Here is a 14,179-nt window from a genome sequence, read left to right on the forward strand (position 1 = left end):
TGACGCTGGAACTGAATGTGTATATTTGAACCTTTTGAACTCCATCTGCCCTTCATAAATTACTTTACCACTAGCTTTAACACATTTCTAGCCTACTGTGCTGCAAAAATAAAGAATCATTAAAATAACTGAGAATGCAACTAACTTTGTAACACTTCCAGTGGAATTTGTCTTTGTTCTGAGAGATGCACACCTATAACGGAGCTGAAGAATAAGGAAAAAGCTTCCAGATCCCCCAGTGAAATAACATCTGTCTTCACGCTATTGGAAATGAAGCAGCAGAGCCCCCCTCCCCAAACTCAGAACCATTTAACGTAAATGAAAATTGCACCGTACAGAAAAAAGACAGTTGCTCCTTTCCATCTGGAAACGCTGTCAAATGGAAGCAAATTCCACAGAATTCCCAACTGATACAAGAACATAATTTTGCAGCTCGCGTGCTCAACACAAGCTAGCGGCAGGGCTCTGCCCGACCTGCCAGCACCAAACACATCTCCACGGTTCTTCCGACAGCAGGACCAGGAGGTGATGGGGAGAGCCATGGAGGCAGCATCCACGACACCACTTGCCTTGCATCTCTAGCCCCAGCCCCCGATGTCACACCTCACCCAGAAGATCCTGCAGGATCCCTCTGGCACCGAGGATCCTGTCGTGTCTCTGCGTGGGTGCAGATGACTTCTGGAGCTTCTCAAGCCCTTGGGGATCTGCTCTGCTTCTCTTCGTGTGAGCTGGGCCATGGTTCTGTACCTAAAACCTGGTGCTGGGTATTTCACTAGCAGGTGAGAAGCAAACCTTCCCCTGAAGGCAGGTGAGGACACCGCTAATTTAATGGAACTCCTGTCCCAGACAAGAGCAGATTGCTCTTCCTGGACTGGACCAAGAGACCCAGTGGCTTCTAATCCACCGCAGCAAACAAACAAAAACTGCAGGATTTTAAGGCATCCCCATCGGACAACCTAAATTTTCCTGGAGATGTGTAATTTACCTTGTTTTATATGCTAAAAAGTAGTATTAGGAGCATCACTGTCCTGACCCAGAACCATAGGTTTGAACCTTGACTTCTGCAAAGGACTCTTGCCTTTCCCCTCTGCAACTCCAAAACTGAAAGTTATCATCAGGAGTGGCACAGAAAATAGGCTTCTGATCACCTGTGCTGTGACAGCCCGGCCGTGTTTGGTGCTGCGTGGCCTCAGGGCAGCGTGGTGCTGAGCAGGCTGCCCCCCGCATGGCTCTCACCTCACCGGAGGAGCTGCAAGGAGGAGATTCGTGCCTTCTCTACAGGCAAGCGCTGAAATCGTTCACATTTTAAAAATGAATCCACCGTAAAGACAACACCCCCAAAGAACCTTAATAAAAACTGCCTACAGCTGAAAGAAGAGCTCACTCGGACGGGAAGGCCGGGGGAGAGCCGAGCAGGGAACCCCACTAACGCTGCCCCAGCTGCCGAAGCACGGCGTTAGCGTCCTTCGGCTGGACATAACGCACACACGCACAGGGAGCAGAGTTCTCGTCATTATTTTTGAGACTGTCAGCATGTTTGTAGACAGTCAATCATGGGGATTTAGGAGAAAAACTATGACTTTATTTGAAGTCCGGGAAGAATGGGAAGGCTGGCTCGCAAATGAGACAGCGCAGTGTCGTAAGCAAAACAATCTGCAAAAAAGATGTTGCTCTCCCCTGCACCTTCCCTGCCTGCAGAGAGAGCTCAGCAGTCAGAGCTGCGTGCCTGCCAAAGCCACTGCACAGGAACTCTTCAGCTCCAGTCCTGCTTTCCTAAGGACTTTCTTTGCGTTCAGAAAAATCACCTCGTTTTGTTTCGATCTCAGGTTTCTCACTTATAAAAGAGGGAACCACCCATCTTCCTTTCAGAGGAAAGCTACGAGAAATAATTGATGTCTTAATGTGTTTTCAAAGAGGTCAAATCGTATGAAAATACTGACTGCTTTTCTCTTTGGATCAAAATGTTATCATACTGTATCTGGACTCTGTATTTCAATTTCTTTTTAAAATATCTTGCTAAGCAGCAGAGGGACACAGTAGCTGCCATTTATAGGTCACCTCAGGTCTCCTGAGCTAAATACGCCCTGGGGTTTTAGCAAGACACAGGAATTCCGAAAGCTAAGCTGCCCCTAGCACATAAAATGCCTCTGATTCACAGAATGACACAAATGTACAAGAAAAAAGGATCTCTGATTATTTTTTGTAATGGATGGCTTTTAGATGGGCAGAATACACTTACGCATTTCTTTAACCACCAAACAGCAAGTGATTTTTAACAATGGGCTTGTGTGAAGTGCTACTTGCGTATCAAAAAGACTCGGAAAAAGAATTTCAGGGGTTGAGCTCTCACTGCGTTTTAAGTCCTGAACAAAGCCCAAGATGCTGTAGCTGCACAAGCCTGGGCTCTTTCATATTGTGGGAAGGCAGCCTGGCGAAGCTGCCTGCGCTCTGGAACACAATGCTGCCGCAACTTCTTACTACTTCAGACTACTAAAGTCATATGAAATCATTTGAATAAAATAAAACTCTCATTGCTTCCCGTAGGGAGGGAGCAGGAGAGCTGCTGCTCCATCTCTGGCTCAAGAGTGGACTCGCAAAGCACCAGAAGTGCAAGTGCTCACTCTGACTATGCTGCACGTGTTTTTCTACCTCTAAATCAGGCTGGGTCAAACGAGACCTGCCTGAGTTTTTTCCACCTTTGCAGTGTATGAAGGAAGAACCCAAAGATTTGTAGCTTTGCATTGCCTTTCCCAAGCTTAGATGGTTTTGTTTTCCTTGCTCCCCAGCTCAAAAACAAGCTGTCACTTACAGACCTTCACAGTTTGCAAGAGACCTTTGTGGGGATCACTTTGGAAGGTGGTACCACATTTCAGCCAGAGGGAGGCAGGTATAAGCCTTTAACAACGTCCAACAACCAGAGTGGTCGTCAATATTTGTTTAAATGTATCTCCAAATTAACTTGGAGGGTTTCAAACCACTCAAGCATCCCACTGTCGTACATAGGATCTGCAGTCACTACAGCTCATAAGCTGTAAAGTTCCTCACTTTCTGATATGAAACAAATAATAGATGAGAAACCGACCCAAGTCATACCAACAGCACCCCCCGACCCAAATACACAAAATTTAGCAATTTCAGAAATCAACGGCACGCAGAGCCAAGTTTTTATCGCTCAGAACTCTTTGGTTCTGGAACTGCAAGCAGCAGCAATAGGTAAACACGGGCTGAGCTCATCCAAGAGCTGCGGTTTCATCTGCTGGGCACCTCACAGAACAGCAGAGATCAGCCCTGCCTGATGCAAGCCTGAAGTCATAACATTACATAATGCGTAACAAAATGGGAAATTACAGGAAGGCAAATCTAAGGCTTTTAGGAGGCCGGTGATATTCCAGCACACACTGCACATACAAAAAAAAAGTAGCATAAATTAATTAAATATTTATTTTTTCTCTTATGCCATTTTTTAAAATATATTTTGTTTCCCTAGTTGATAACCTTAGAAACAAAAAAACAATGCTGCTGGTGAAGTAGGAGCTCACACCAACAGAGCTAAGGTTTTTGGATGAAACAAGAAGCTGATTACACATGCACCAAGTATACCAGTCACTAAGCGTTTCTGGATTGCAGGGATAAGATACTCTCTTTGCTTATTACTGCCTTCTTGATCCAAAGAGATTTAAGCAACTGTTTTCAATTAGATGTTTTTAAGCTAGTAAAACTACATCCATAAAGACATATTTATAGAACAACTTAAAACTAGAAGAATTAAAATGACTACAAAACTGATGAATTCCATTCCCCCATCCCCCAGAATCATTTACTGACCATTAACGAGCAAAAAGCACTGCAATTTTAAGAATTAATCCGCTGTCGCAAAATTAAATCAGATACACTAGTAGGGATAATGACAAACTGGTGGCTCCAGCGTTGTCAGTTTGCGGGTGATACAAGTTCAAGTCGTCTGTGCTAGTGGCCACTCTGTTGGAACAAACATGAACATAAAAGGTAACATTAACAGTGCAGCAGCACCAACTGGAATCAATTCTGTCACTGAGGACACAGGCTTGTAAAAAGTGGCAGAGGGTAAGCACTGCATTTTCTAAATTATCTGACTGGTTCCAAGACTGCCGGACCTCCATGCACGGGAACAAAGGAAGACAAAGAGAGGAAAGCAAATGAGAGAGAGACGATCTCCTTCCCTTCCCTTCCCTCTGAATTCCTGAGCACAGAGTCCAGCAGTGTGGCTTTGCCACACATGACCGCTTTCATCTCCGATAACCTATGATGAATGTTCTGAGATTTACAGAAACAAAACTGAGCTTTGATAAGTTTTCATCTGACAGTGGCTTAAACGAAATGTGCCCCCAGACCTCTGCAGCATGTGACCGCGGGTATTTCCAGGAGGAGGCTCCCACGGGAGCTGGAGCGGTGACGGGGAGCAGGGCACAGGCTGCTCGCACCCTCTCCTCACCTGTCAGAGCCGAAGCACAGCAGGCAAGTCCCTGCCACCTCCCGGCTCTGTTCTCCACCTGGCTGCCCCACGTGGAGGGGTAGGGGGCAAGGAGAGCCGCAGAGCAGCTGGGGGAGCCGGGGCAGCCTGCAGCCACCTCCCAGCCGTGTCTCCTCTGGCTGCAAAACCCAGCTGAGGAAGCTGGAGTCCAGCCGGCATCCTCAATTTCATCTCCCCTACGCGTTTCTACAAGCCCAATTTGCTCCTATCTAAGCACATCATCACGGAAACGCTTACAAATACGTGAACAGTGGACTGACTTTCAGATCCAAATACCTCATTTTAACATACATATTTTATACATTTCATACCCAGCAGAATCAGGCCGTAAATACAAATGGGTATCACAAAGCTGGAACTGCGTCTCGCCGCCTTCTGCCCCTGCTTTCTGCCCCTGAGATGCCCCGGGTCAGCCTCTGGCTGAGGCACGAGGCCTGGCAGGGAAGCAAGAGGCACATTTGCTTTTCTGTTTTTTTAATTAGGGCCCCGCGGATCACATTTGCTTCACGTGCTGAAGAAGCACAGGCTATGTAAGGAAATTTTAGAAATTATTTTAAGTGAATTAACTTCAGAGTTACAGGGTCTAGTTTAAGAGAAGTTCTTCAACCCTGCAGCAAGGACGCGCTGGTTTTTGGCTTTCCAGTACCTGTGCCCAGACACGTAGGACAAAAATACATTTGTTTTACATCTGTGTCCTGCACGTCGTGGCAGAGAAGCAGGAGGCAGGAGCTGGAAGCTGAAACCTTCCTGCCGAGCCCGAGACTCGGGCAGCGTGGCCAGCACCCGCAGCCTGGCACAACCGGAGCTTGGAGAGGGACGACGCTGGGTGCTGCTGACTGGAGGAAGCCTGGGTACTGCCCCTGCTCAGCAGGGATAATGGGAAGGCAATTAGAGACAGGGAGAGTCCAAGCAGTGCCACAAGCACACAACCACGCGCTGCTGTCTGTGCCACGAGGCAGGAGCACCACGAAGCCGTGCCGATGCCATCGCCCCTGCACGGGCCCTGCCGCAGCCAGGGCAGATCGGGACGCGCTGACTGAAGTCACCTCATGTGCTGGGTAGAGACACACCTCCACCAAATTCACCCTTCAGAACAAGTATGGCTCCGGCTACCAATTGGTTTTGACCTTAACGTGTTAAGAAAAAAGGTTGAAAATATTTTTGTTAAGGGGAAACTCGGTCACAGCAAGGCTGCTCGAGCGCCTTTCTTCCCACAGGTGTCTTTCTGCATGGCAGAGGATGGCTCCTGTAAGCCAACGTTACAGGACAAAGCCAAAAGCAAAGCTTCATACAATTATATCCAAATTGGCAGAACAAACCCATAAAACAGAAGCGAACATAAAAGCAAGTCAAATAACACGAACGGTGAAGCACTAAACAATTTTGCCTAAGGCGCAACGCTAATGCAAGAGGAACTTCAAAGCATCAACTGAACCAACAGAGGTGACAAACAACGCGCGCAGGAATAGGCTCGGAGCAGCACTTGCTCCTGCTTCATCCCTGCATCGCCATCAAACCCCACAGAGACAATTCCCAGAGCACTGCCATCACCCTGCAATGCAGCACGGCTGCACCGCCAGCCTCGTGGGGAGGGGACGGGGACAGGGATGGGGACGGGGATGGGACACGGGCACCGAGGGAGCAGCACAGCAGCCTGTTCCCAGCTCGGAGGCTGTGGACACACCAGGTACACCCAGCCTCAAGGGGAACTCTGCTCCCAGGTCCTTGAGGAGCAGGCAGGGATCCATCCAAGCCGGGGGCAGTACAGGCTGTCCAGGGACACACGGTTTGAAGGGCAGAAAGCTTCAGTTTAAGCTAGAGGTGACTGGAAAGCTCTCCCACTTGAAATACGGCATCAGACAAACACTGCTGGTTCTGTGGCTGCACACAGGAGCCGAGTGAACCTCAGCAGTGACTGTTTGGGTAACACCTTCTGGCATTTAACACAGATAAGTTCTGCTCTTGATCATATGATACTTTAAAATGCATTTTTTTACCATTTTATATATTTTTATATATTTATATACAGTTACACAAGTATATAAATTAGATTACAGCATTTTGGCTGCAAGTTTCTTCAAATAAACTAGGCTGTGGCATTCTGCTAAGGGAAGCCCACCACATCAGAAGCTTTATCCTTCCCCCCCTTTTTTTTACCCTAATTGTAACATATAACGAACCTCTTCCCCAGTAAGCTGACTCAGGGAAAAGCCCCTGTGAAAGACATGAGCTACTGACGAATTATTTTTATTAATTAAGTTACAGAAACAAAAACCACAGGAGTGGTTTTCAGTGCTGCAGCTCACAGCAGAAGCCGCAAGCTGAAGGCAGGAGGGAGCATGAAGTCAGAGCTCCTCTGCTCTGTTTATCTGGGGGACGAAATTCCAGGAATAAGGGAGTTTTCCCTTTCCCCTAACCTACAGACTTGGTCCTCTGAACAGCTGCTGTGGCCTTAATAGAACACCGCAAAAGCCACTGCCTTTGCTGCATTAAAGAAAAAAAGAAATAAGGGGTGTTAAGCAGCAGCAGCTTTGTAACGCTCTGCTATGGAAGCACTTCAGCTTGCCATCGGCTTTGCTGAAAGCACAGCAGACGAAGAATAGAGCGAAGAAACACATTTAACCTCGGCAAGTTGAAAAGACCCTCAGACTTTCCTTTTTAAGTTTTACTAGCCACAAGATTCGAGTTTCACTCCGCACTGCGGGTTTCAGCCCGAGGACCCTGCGAGTGGCCAGCCCTGGCACAGCCGCGCACGAACGGCGGCGACAGCTCCCGTGGCACGGCCCCGCGCTGCTCTGTGCTGCGGGGGCACGCTCCCATCCTGGGAAACCACGCCACACACCGTGGGTTTGCTGTGCTGGGGATTTCTTCCTAGAAACATGCAGTAGATGGAGCAATTCATAAGATTTCCGTAACACTTGTCTTATTTAAGCCACAATCCTGCTTGAGCAGAGGTGCTTTTTGCTCTGATCCCAATTTCCAGCCTGCCCCTTGCTCTGGCCATTGGCTCTGCTGTTTGCCCACTTGGCTGGGCAGGTCTTTTTTTTAACCCAAACTTGCTTGCCTTTTACGGCAAGAACTAAAATATCTTAAACGTGCACACGCAAGGGAAGCTTATTCACGCAGCTAGGGCGTGCTTTTTCATGCTGTGCTGGTGGTGGTAAAGTTTAACTTTTGTTAAAGAGGATGGGAAGAAAAGAAAACAGGAAAATGGGTATTTTTCTTGCAGCCTAGATTTCAAGTGTATATATTTAAGGTAAAATTTTCTTTTTGTGGGGGCTTTTGGATATCGCAGTCCCACTTTTGGGGGACTGTAATATCTTTTAGTGTGTTTTGCACCAAGAATGCAAAAAGAAACTCTTCTTCTGAAGAACTCATGGAAACTGGTAAATTCAAGACACAAGCCCTCATTGAAAACCTATAATTTTTTAATTAAATTTACATGTCAGTGGATCTTTTGAGCTTCATCTGTATGTTTTTTATAATGTATGTTTCCAATGCTCTTTCCCATGGGTATTAAGCTCTGCTTCTACACTGGGATTACTCAACTTGAAGTGTGATAAAGGGCACATTATAGTTATATTAAGCAAAACAGGGAGGAGAAAGCTTTTCCATAGTCCAAAGAAAGCTGTGCTCAGAGCCTCATTTCTGGTAACAAGCAGAGCAAAGCAAGCAGTCAGCTAGAAACTGCTGCTATCAAATTAACGCTTTGTCTTGAAGAACAGTGGTGTGTTTTGCTGTTTTTTTTTTAATCCTTTTTTGTTTATTTTCTGCTAGGAAAAAAAAAAAAAAGGTCATTTTCATCAAAATGATCAACTCTAGGATGTCATCAGAAACATGTTGTGAACAAGAAAATAGAGGAGCGAGCTCTTTGTGCCGTACAGCAGTGCAAGCAGCTGTCGGATTCCTCTTTGCAGGAGCAGAGGAGGGGTTTCCGAACACAGCTGGGTTACCGGCTCCTGCCGCTGCTCTTCCCAGCGGTTTCACAACCATGTTGTTATTCCTCGCAGCTCACACGAAGGATGTAGGAACTTGCTTAACTTGTACAGTCTCCACAGTGCCCGGCCCAAATAAGAAGTGCTTGTCAACAGCGCTGCAGCCACATAAACAAGCAGCAGCTGGATGGGAAAGGAGGGCATGTCAGCTCCGAGCGCCAGAAAAGGTTTTTCGCGGCAGCTATTTGCAACCCTCCAAGGAGCTACAGAGGCTGCCCATTAAAACCCTGTTAAAACACTTCTGATGTTGTCAGCAGTGGAGAGCTGAAATAGCACAGTGATCACTGAGATGCTATCTGCCTCAAGCAGTTCAGTGGTACTGTCAATAATATGAGCAGGAAGGTACAAGATGAGCAACAACCTAATTCCTACATCAAAATTTTATAAACTCCCTGAGCTGGTAAACACTAGAGATGTGGGCAAACACAGGACGGCCAAGAAACCACCCAGAAAAGATGACCTTTGGTCTGGAATCTCTCCCAAAAGCTTTGAACCTTTGGGTTAATTTACCCTTGGAAGGCAACAAAGTGCAGAGGCAATGAGAAAGCAGGAGGAATGGCCAGGGCTCCCCAGCCAAATGCTCGTAAGCTGCTTCCCAGCCTTGCACAAAGTGACAAGCCTACCTCTCGAAGCCTGACAACAAACTGCACCATGGTTTTTCGTATAAAAACTTCCAAATCCCATGCGCAGCTTTTTTGTTTCCAGAGGAGTTGCTGCTTCTCCTCCAGCAGGGGTGCCCTGCCTGGAAGCAGGGCTGCTGATGTGCCAGGGCCCCAGCGCTGGGAGCAGAGACAGCAGCACCACTCACTTCTCCGCTGCCCTGTGCTCGTGAGTAAGAACTGCTCACAGTGAGTAATGGTGAGAGAAACAGGGCCAAGGTGAAGAGTTATTTATAATACAGTAGCCAATGAGTAAGTGCTTAGCTATGAATTTACTGCTCTGGCTACAATTTCATGAGAAAATGAACAGAGCCAGCTTTTGGTATTCCAGTTTTAAAAGCTATACACCCACTAAAAACTAGTAAAAATAATTTGGGAAGGATTGGGGGAGCTATTTATAGAAGCAACTAGGACAGAAATCACGTGCACCTCAGCTAAATGCAAGATAATCATGGATGCTTTAGTTTCTTAGTCCTCAGAATTGCTAGGGAAGTTGGTGAAACTCTGAGACTGATCGTCTTAAACCAGTATCAGATGCTCCCCCATCTTTATGCAATAATTATCCACTGCAGAGAGCCAAAAGACGGAGCTCGCTGGAAATGAAGCAAAGAATTAGACCGTCATCTGTTCAGCAGCCCTGGGTTTGGAGGTCAGGATATCCATCTACTTTTTAATACGAAGTGACTGTGCTAGCTGTCGTACAGAACAAGGCTCTGTCAGGTGTACCCCGGATCTGCAGAAGATCCAGCAGGCAGAGAATAATTAAAAATTGTTTCGATCAGCCCAGATGGAGGCAAAGGTTATTTCTAGAAATGCATTACTTTCACCCAAAGTAGTAATAATATATTTGGGCATATAAAAAAATCTGACTAGAACAATAGGACAGCACGGTCAAGCTCACCCCTTCCGAATTTCCCACTCAGAAGCTATCATTTCCCAGCTTGCCCTGCAGAGTAACTGGCCTTTCTCCAGCCCCCACATTACAGGTCATGACTTACTGGTGCAACTTTGGCTTCTGCTGACGACCCGTGTATTGACTGCAGCTTGGATGGCATGACACAGCAAGAGACTCTGGCTCGCCATCGTGTATTTGAAGGCTTGTTATAGAAAATGACTATTTCTACTTCAGCCAGCCTTTCACCCCGCAAGGACAAATGGCTCAGAATCATTTGTGATAGAAGCGGACACTTGGAAAATCAGAAATAATTCTACAGGACCGCAATTTATTTCTGAATTGTCAAAACGGAAAGGATGATTTCTTAGGAAATTTTTTTAAACCAGCTGCTAGTTTTACTGCGTATTGTGCTTCCAGTTTGGAGAGTCCAAGGGGTATATTTTCACCTTGACATATGAAGAGCTGTACACGAAACTATGCTCTTCAATTTTTCTTCAGGGACTTGCTGTTAGCCACATTATTTCAGTGCTGCTGAGCTCCTCGCAGCTGGCCTAACTTCCCCTGATAGACAATTGGAGGCACCCAGCTCAGGGAGAGCATCTGAAAGCCTAATTAGGCACTCCTGCAAAGCCTGAGTGCCCGTGCACTGCGATGTGCCTTCTGATTGTAGAAAGCTGTCTTTGCCCCCTCCTTATCTAAAGAAAAGTTAAGAGCAATTCAGAGTCAGAAAGAAGGAATAGAGACTTGGGACAGTCTTACTTGCTTGGGTCTCACGAGCCTGAAGTTAAATCCCTGCCTTTGCACAGCGTTTCCTTTCTTTTATTAGTTAAATATTGTGGCAGGGCACGAAGAATAAAACTATAACAATTTGAGACGAGTGTAACTTTTACAAGAGTCAGGTATCCCTTACAACCCAGCCAGTCAATAACCCGGCACAAATTAACTCTGGCAAATAATAGGTGTGCTGACCCTAAATTCATGAGGCAATAAAACCTACCAACAGCCCGGTGCTTTTAAATACTCAGGCACTTCTCACAGACAATATCGTTTTTGTTTGTGAGCAAGAAGATCATTAATTAGGAAAGCTTTTAAAAAAGTTTTTAGTGTCATTAGCAAATGCTAATAGCAAAATAAATTGACTCACAACATCTGACACCACGTTCGGAAGAAGAAAGGCATAAAAAAACCCGAAGCTGTCTAACCAGTACGTGGCCCGAGGACTGTGCCCCACAGGCCCACTTCCCCGCAGACCTCCATAACCACAAGAACAAAATTAAATTTCCTCCCTTTCTTATTTCATTTTGTGTTAGAGACGCATTGCTGCGAATGCAGATCTGTCGTACGGTGGAGTCGCAGCAATATGATTTGAACCAACCACGTTCATCTCTTCAGCTCCACAACAGGGAAAATAGGCTCAAAACCACCAAGCAGCAAGCCGCTCTTCCAAACCTGTTTTCCTTCTGAGACCTGGTTAACAACAGCAGAGCTCAGGGGAAGTTATTCCTCAAAAGCTGTCCTATGGTAGGCTCTACTCTGAATTCCTTTTTCTTTAGGGAAAACGCATTTTCTGGTGATTTTGAGAGTCTTTGAAAACGCAGCTTTTTAAAATCACACACCATGAAGAAGTGGCTCAAAATATTTTACAGCTTCTGAAGGAAACTCTCTCTGCCCTTCCCCTGGAATGCCTGCTAGGAGACACCGCAATTAGCCCGGCAAAAAATCATTACGTACTAAGGAGTGCATGTAATGAAATTGTCAACCAGCTACAGGATTATGAAATATTTATATCTCCCTCATATTAAAATAATTCAGTTAAAGTCACACAGCAGAGCAAAAGCCATGGCACGTTACTGAGAGGGAGTCGGGACAGGTTCAGTGCAGAGCTCTCACAGCCAGTGGCAACAAGAGCAGGCTGCGAGCAAGGTGTTTGTATGGCCATAAAACCAGGCAGTGACAGAGCAGCATTTTCTGGTTTTTAGAAAGAAAGAAAATGCAGAATTTAAAATTTAAAAAGGAAGCTATACAGAAACTAAGATGAAATATTAATAACATGTATCAAATTTGGGGAAACGAACTGAGACAATTAAAATGCACTTGTAACTGTAACTGCTCGGTAAATCAAATCCATGTTCTTGGGTGGATCGCCTAATTTAAGCGAAGATGTACTTTCCTCTTAGCATTCGCTTCAAGCTTTCCTTCTATGAGAAGTCAAGTAATTAACTTGCCAGGGGAAGAAATTTTCCTCTTCAATACCTTTACATTTGTGTAAAGCAAAATTACACAAAATGCTGATGTAAGCCCCAAAGGGAAAAGGCTCTGGCTGCAGAGCACGCACTCGCCGAGACCACCTTAAATCCGCCCCCGTGCCGCCGCCTGGCTCCAGAGCTGGATGCCCCCGCGCTGCAGCAGGGCCCAGCGCCTGCCTGCTGGGATGAAGTTTATTCACAGGAAATATGAAGAGAAAATTCACGCTCAGCTGCTTAATGAGAACCGACATTGCATCTCCAGAGAGAGAGAAACTTTGGATGTCAGGCAGGTTAGCATAGGGCAAGCAGACGGTCAATAAAATATTCAATAAAGTACTCTGATATGATAGATCTAATACTGTGGAAAAAGCCAGAAGTCCTTTTTTTGATAAGAAAACAAGTTTAAAACGGTGGTTAAAATGGTCTATACAATATTAACCTCCTAAAACTTGAAGACAATTGCCACTGCTTTTTGAAAAGGTGGAAACAAACGAAAGGCTCCCACAAGGCAAGATCTGCTTTTGCAGACCTGCAGAGCAGGTAGTTTCGGACAGGTACGCCTACTGGTTTTTATAAAATCTCTCCAGAAACCATTTAACAATTAATTAAAAATAATAATAAATAAAAGAGCCTGTACTGATTGTACACAGAGCTGAGGGATCCCAGCCTGGCTCCTCGGGCTGCACACTCTGGACTGGGGCTGCTCCACTGGCACTCGGGTCACCAGGGATGGATCCCTCCCTCTGTGATCCCATCAAACCTGCTGCACCTTTTTCCAGGCAGGATTCCCTTTAGATTTCCTCTCCGAACAAGGTTTTCATGACAGTTCTTTCATGTCCTGCTTTGGTGACTTCTTAAACGTTCCCCCCACTGCAGCAGATTGAAGTGCTTGGTAAGAAAACCCTGGAGGGATAAGGAAAGCAACAGGCCATATGCAGTGAATCCCTGCAATCATTCTAATGAAGCTAAATCTTTGAGTTTACATAAAAGGAAAATTAAATCAAGCACTGGAGTGGATTGGAAAGAAATACACCAGGAGATGGATAAAGTTAATCACGCTTACTTGAGGCTGACGCTGACCTACTCGGGCTCGCCTTGGAGAGCCCTGGTGCTCGCTCCAAGTTTTATCTGCACAGGAGCACAGGTGTGTGCGGAGCTGCCTGCAATGAAACCCTCTGCAGCACTGGAGGTCTGCAGACTGCAGGGAAAGCACTGCGTCGGCCCCACAGCATCACTGCTCAACGTCGCGATGGAAAGGTGAGAAAGGACTGCAAACACAGCGCGGGGCTCCTGAAGCCTGGCCCTGGCCTCTAACCAGGTTGTAGCACGTTAAATTAATACCTTAGGGATGAAATCCCTCACCTCACTACAATAAGGCAGAATTTCAGTGCCACATTGCCTCGTGTCACTCTCTCAGAGGCCAGGTGGGACTGGAGCGGGGCTCCATGGGGGCAGGAGCCCCCAGCCCCACAGCCTCATCTCGCCCAGCACCGCAGCAGCCCCCATTTCATTCAGCCATTCCAATAGGGCATCTGTTACAATTTTTGTCTCCTAAAATCTAACTGTGTGCTCTACCAAACCATACCCGGTGTTTTGACACGAACCCACAGCAGCATCTCAGCCAGAGGATAGGGAGAGCTACGGGCCCTCAGACCAGAGGGCGGCAGTCAGCAGCGCTCCCACGAGGGCCGAACAGCTGGCGCTCGCCGGCTGCCGCGGCTTTTGGAGGACACATCCAGTCCACGAGCCACAGGTTGACTGTCTTAGTTCTATCTGACATTCATTATTTAAAGGCCTGAGTTGTATTTTTTAAAATGTTTACTTCCATACAGTGCTGAAGCCAATTTAGCCCTGTAACTCATTCCGCTTTAACT

The 14,179-nt window shown here is 46.4% G+C and overlaps 1 protein-coding gene across 12 annotated transcripts in view; it reads right to left on the reverse strand.

The window, feature by feature from the left end:
• The window catches only part of BCAS3 (BCAS3 microtubule associated cell migration factor), a 353,584-nt gene that overhangs the window by 105,876 nt on the left and 233,529 nt on the right, over positions 1 to 14,179 (reverse strand). The window contains exon 24 of one of the 12 annotated variants that reach the window (XM_084492816.1): positions 3,501 to 3,978. The exons of the other annotated variants lie outside the window; for them this stretch is intronic. Coding sequence (XP_084348942.1) covers positions 3,953 to 3,978 — 26 coding nt within the window. The 3' untranslated portion in view covers positions 3,501 to 3,952. Of the gene's footprint in view, positions 1 to 3,500; positions 3,979 to 14,179 lie in introns of those variants that run through there. 12 annotated transcript variants of the gene reach the window in all.

This window comes from Aythya ferina, assembly GCF_964211825.1.
Source record: "Aythya ferina genome assembly, chromosome: 19".
NCBI classification, from domain to species: Eukaryota; Metazoa; Chordata; class Aves; order Anseriformes; family Anatidae; genus Aythya; species Aythya ferina.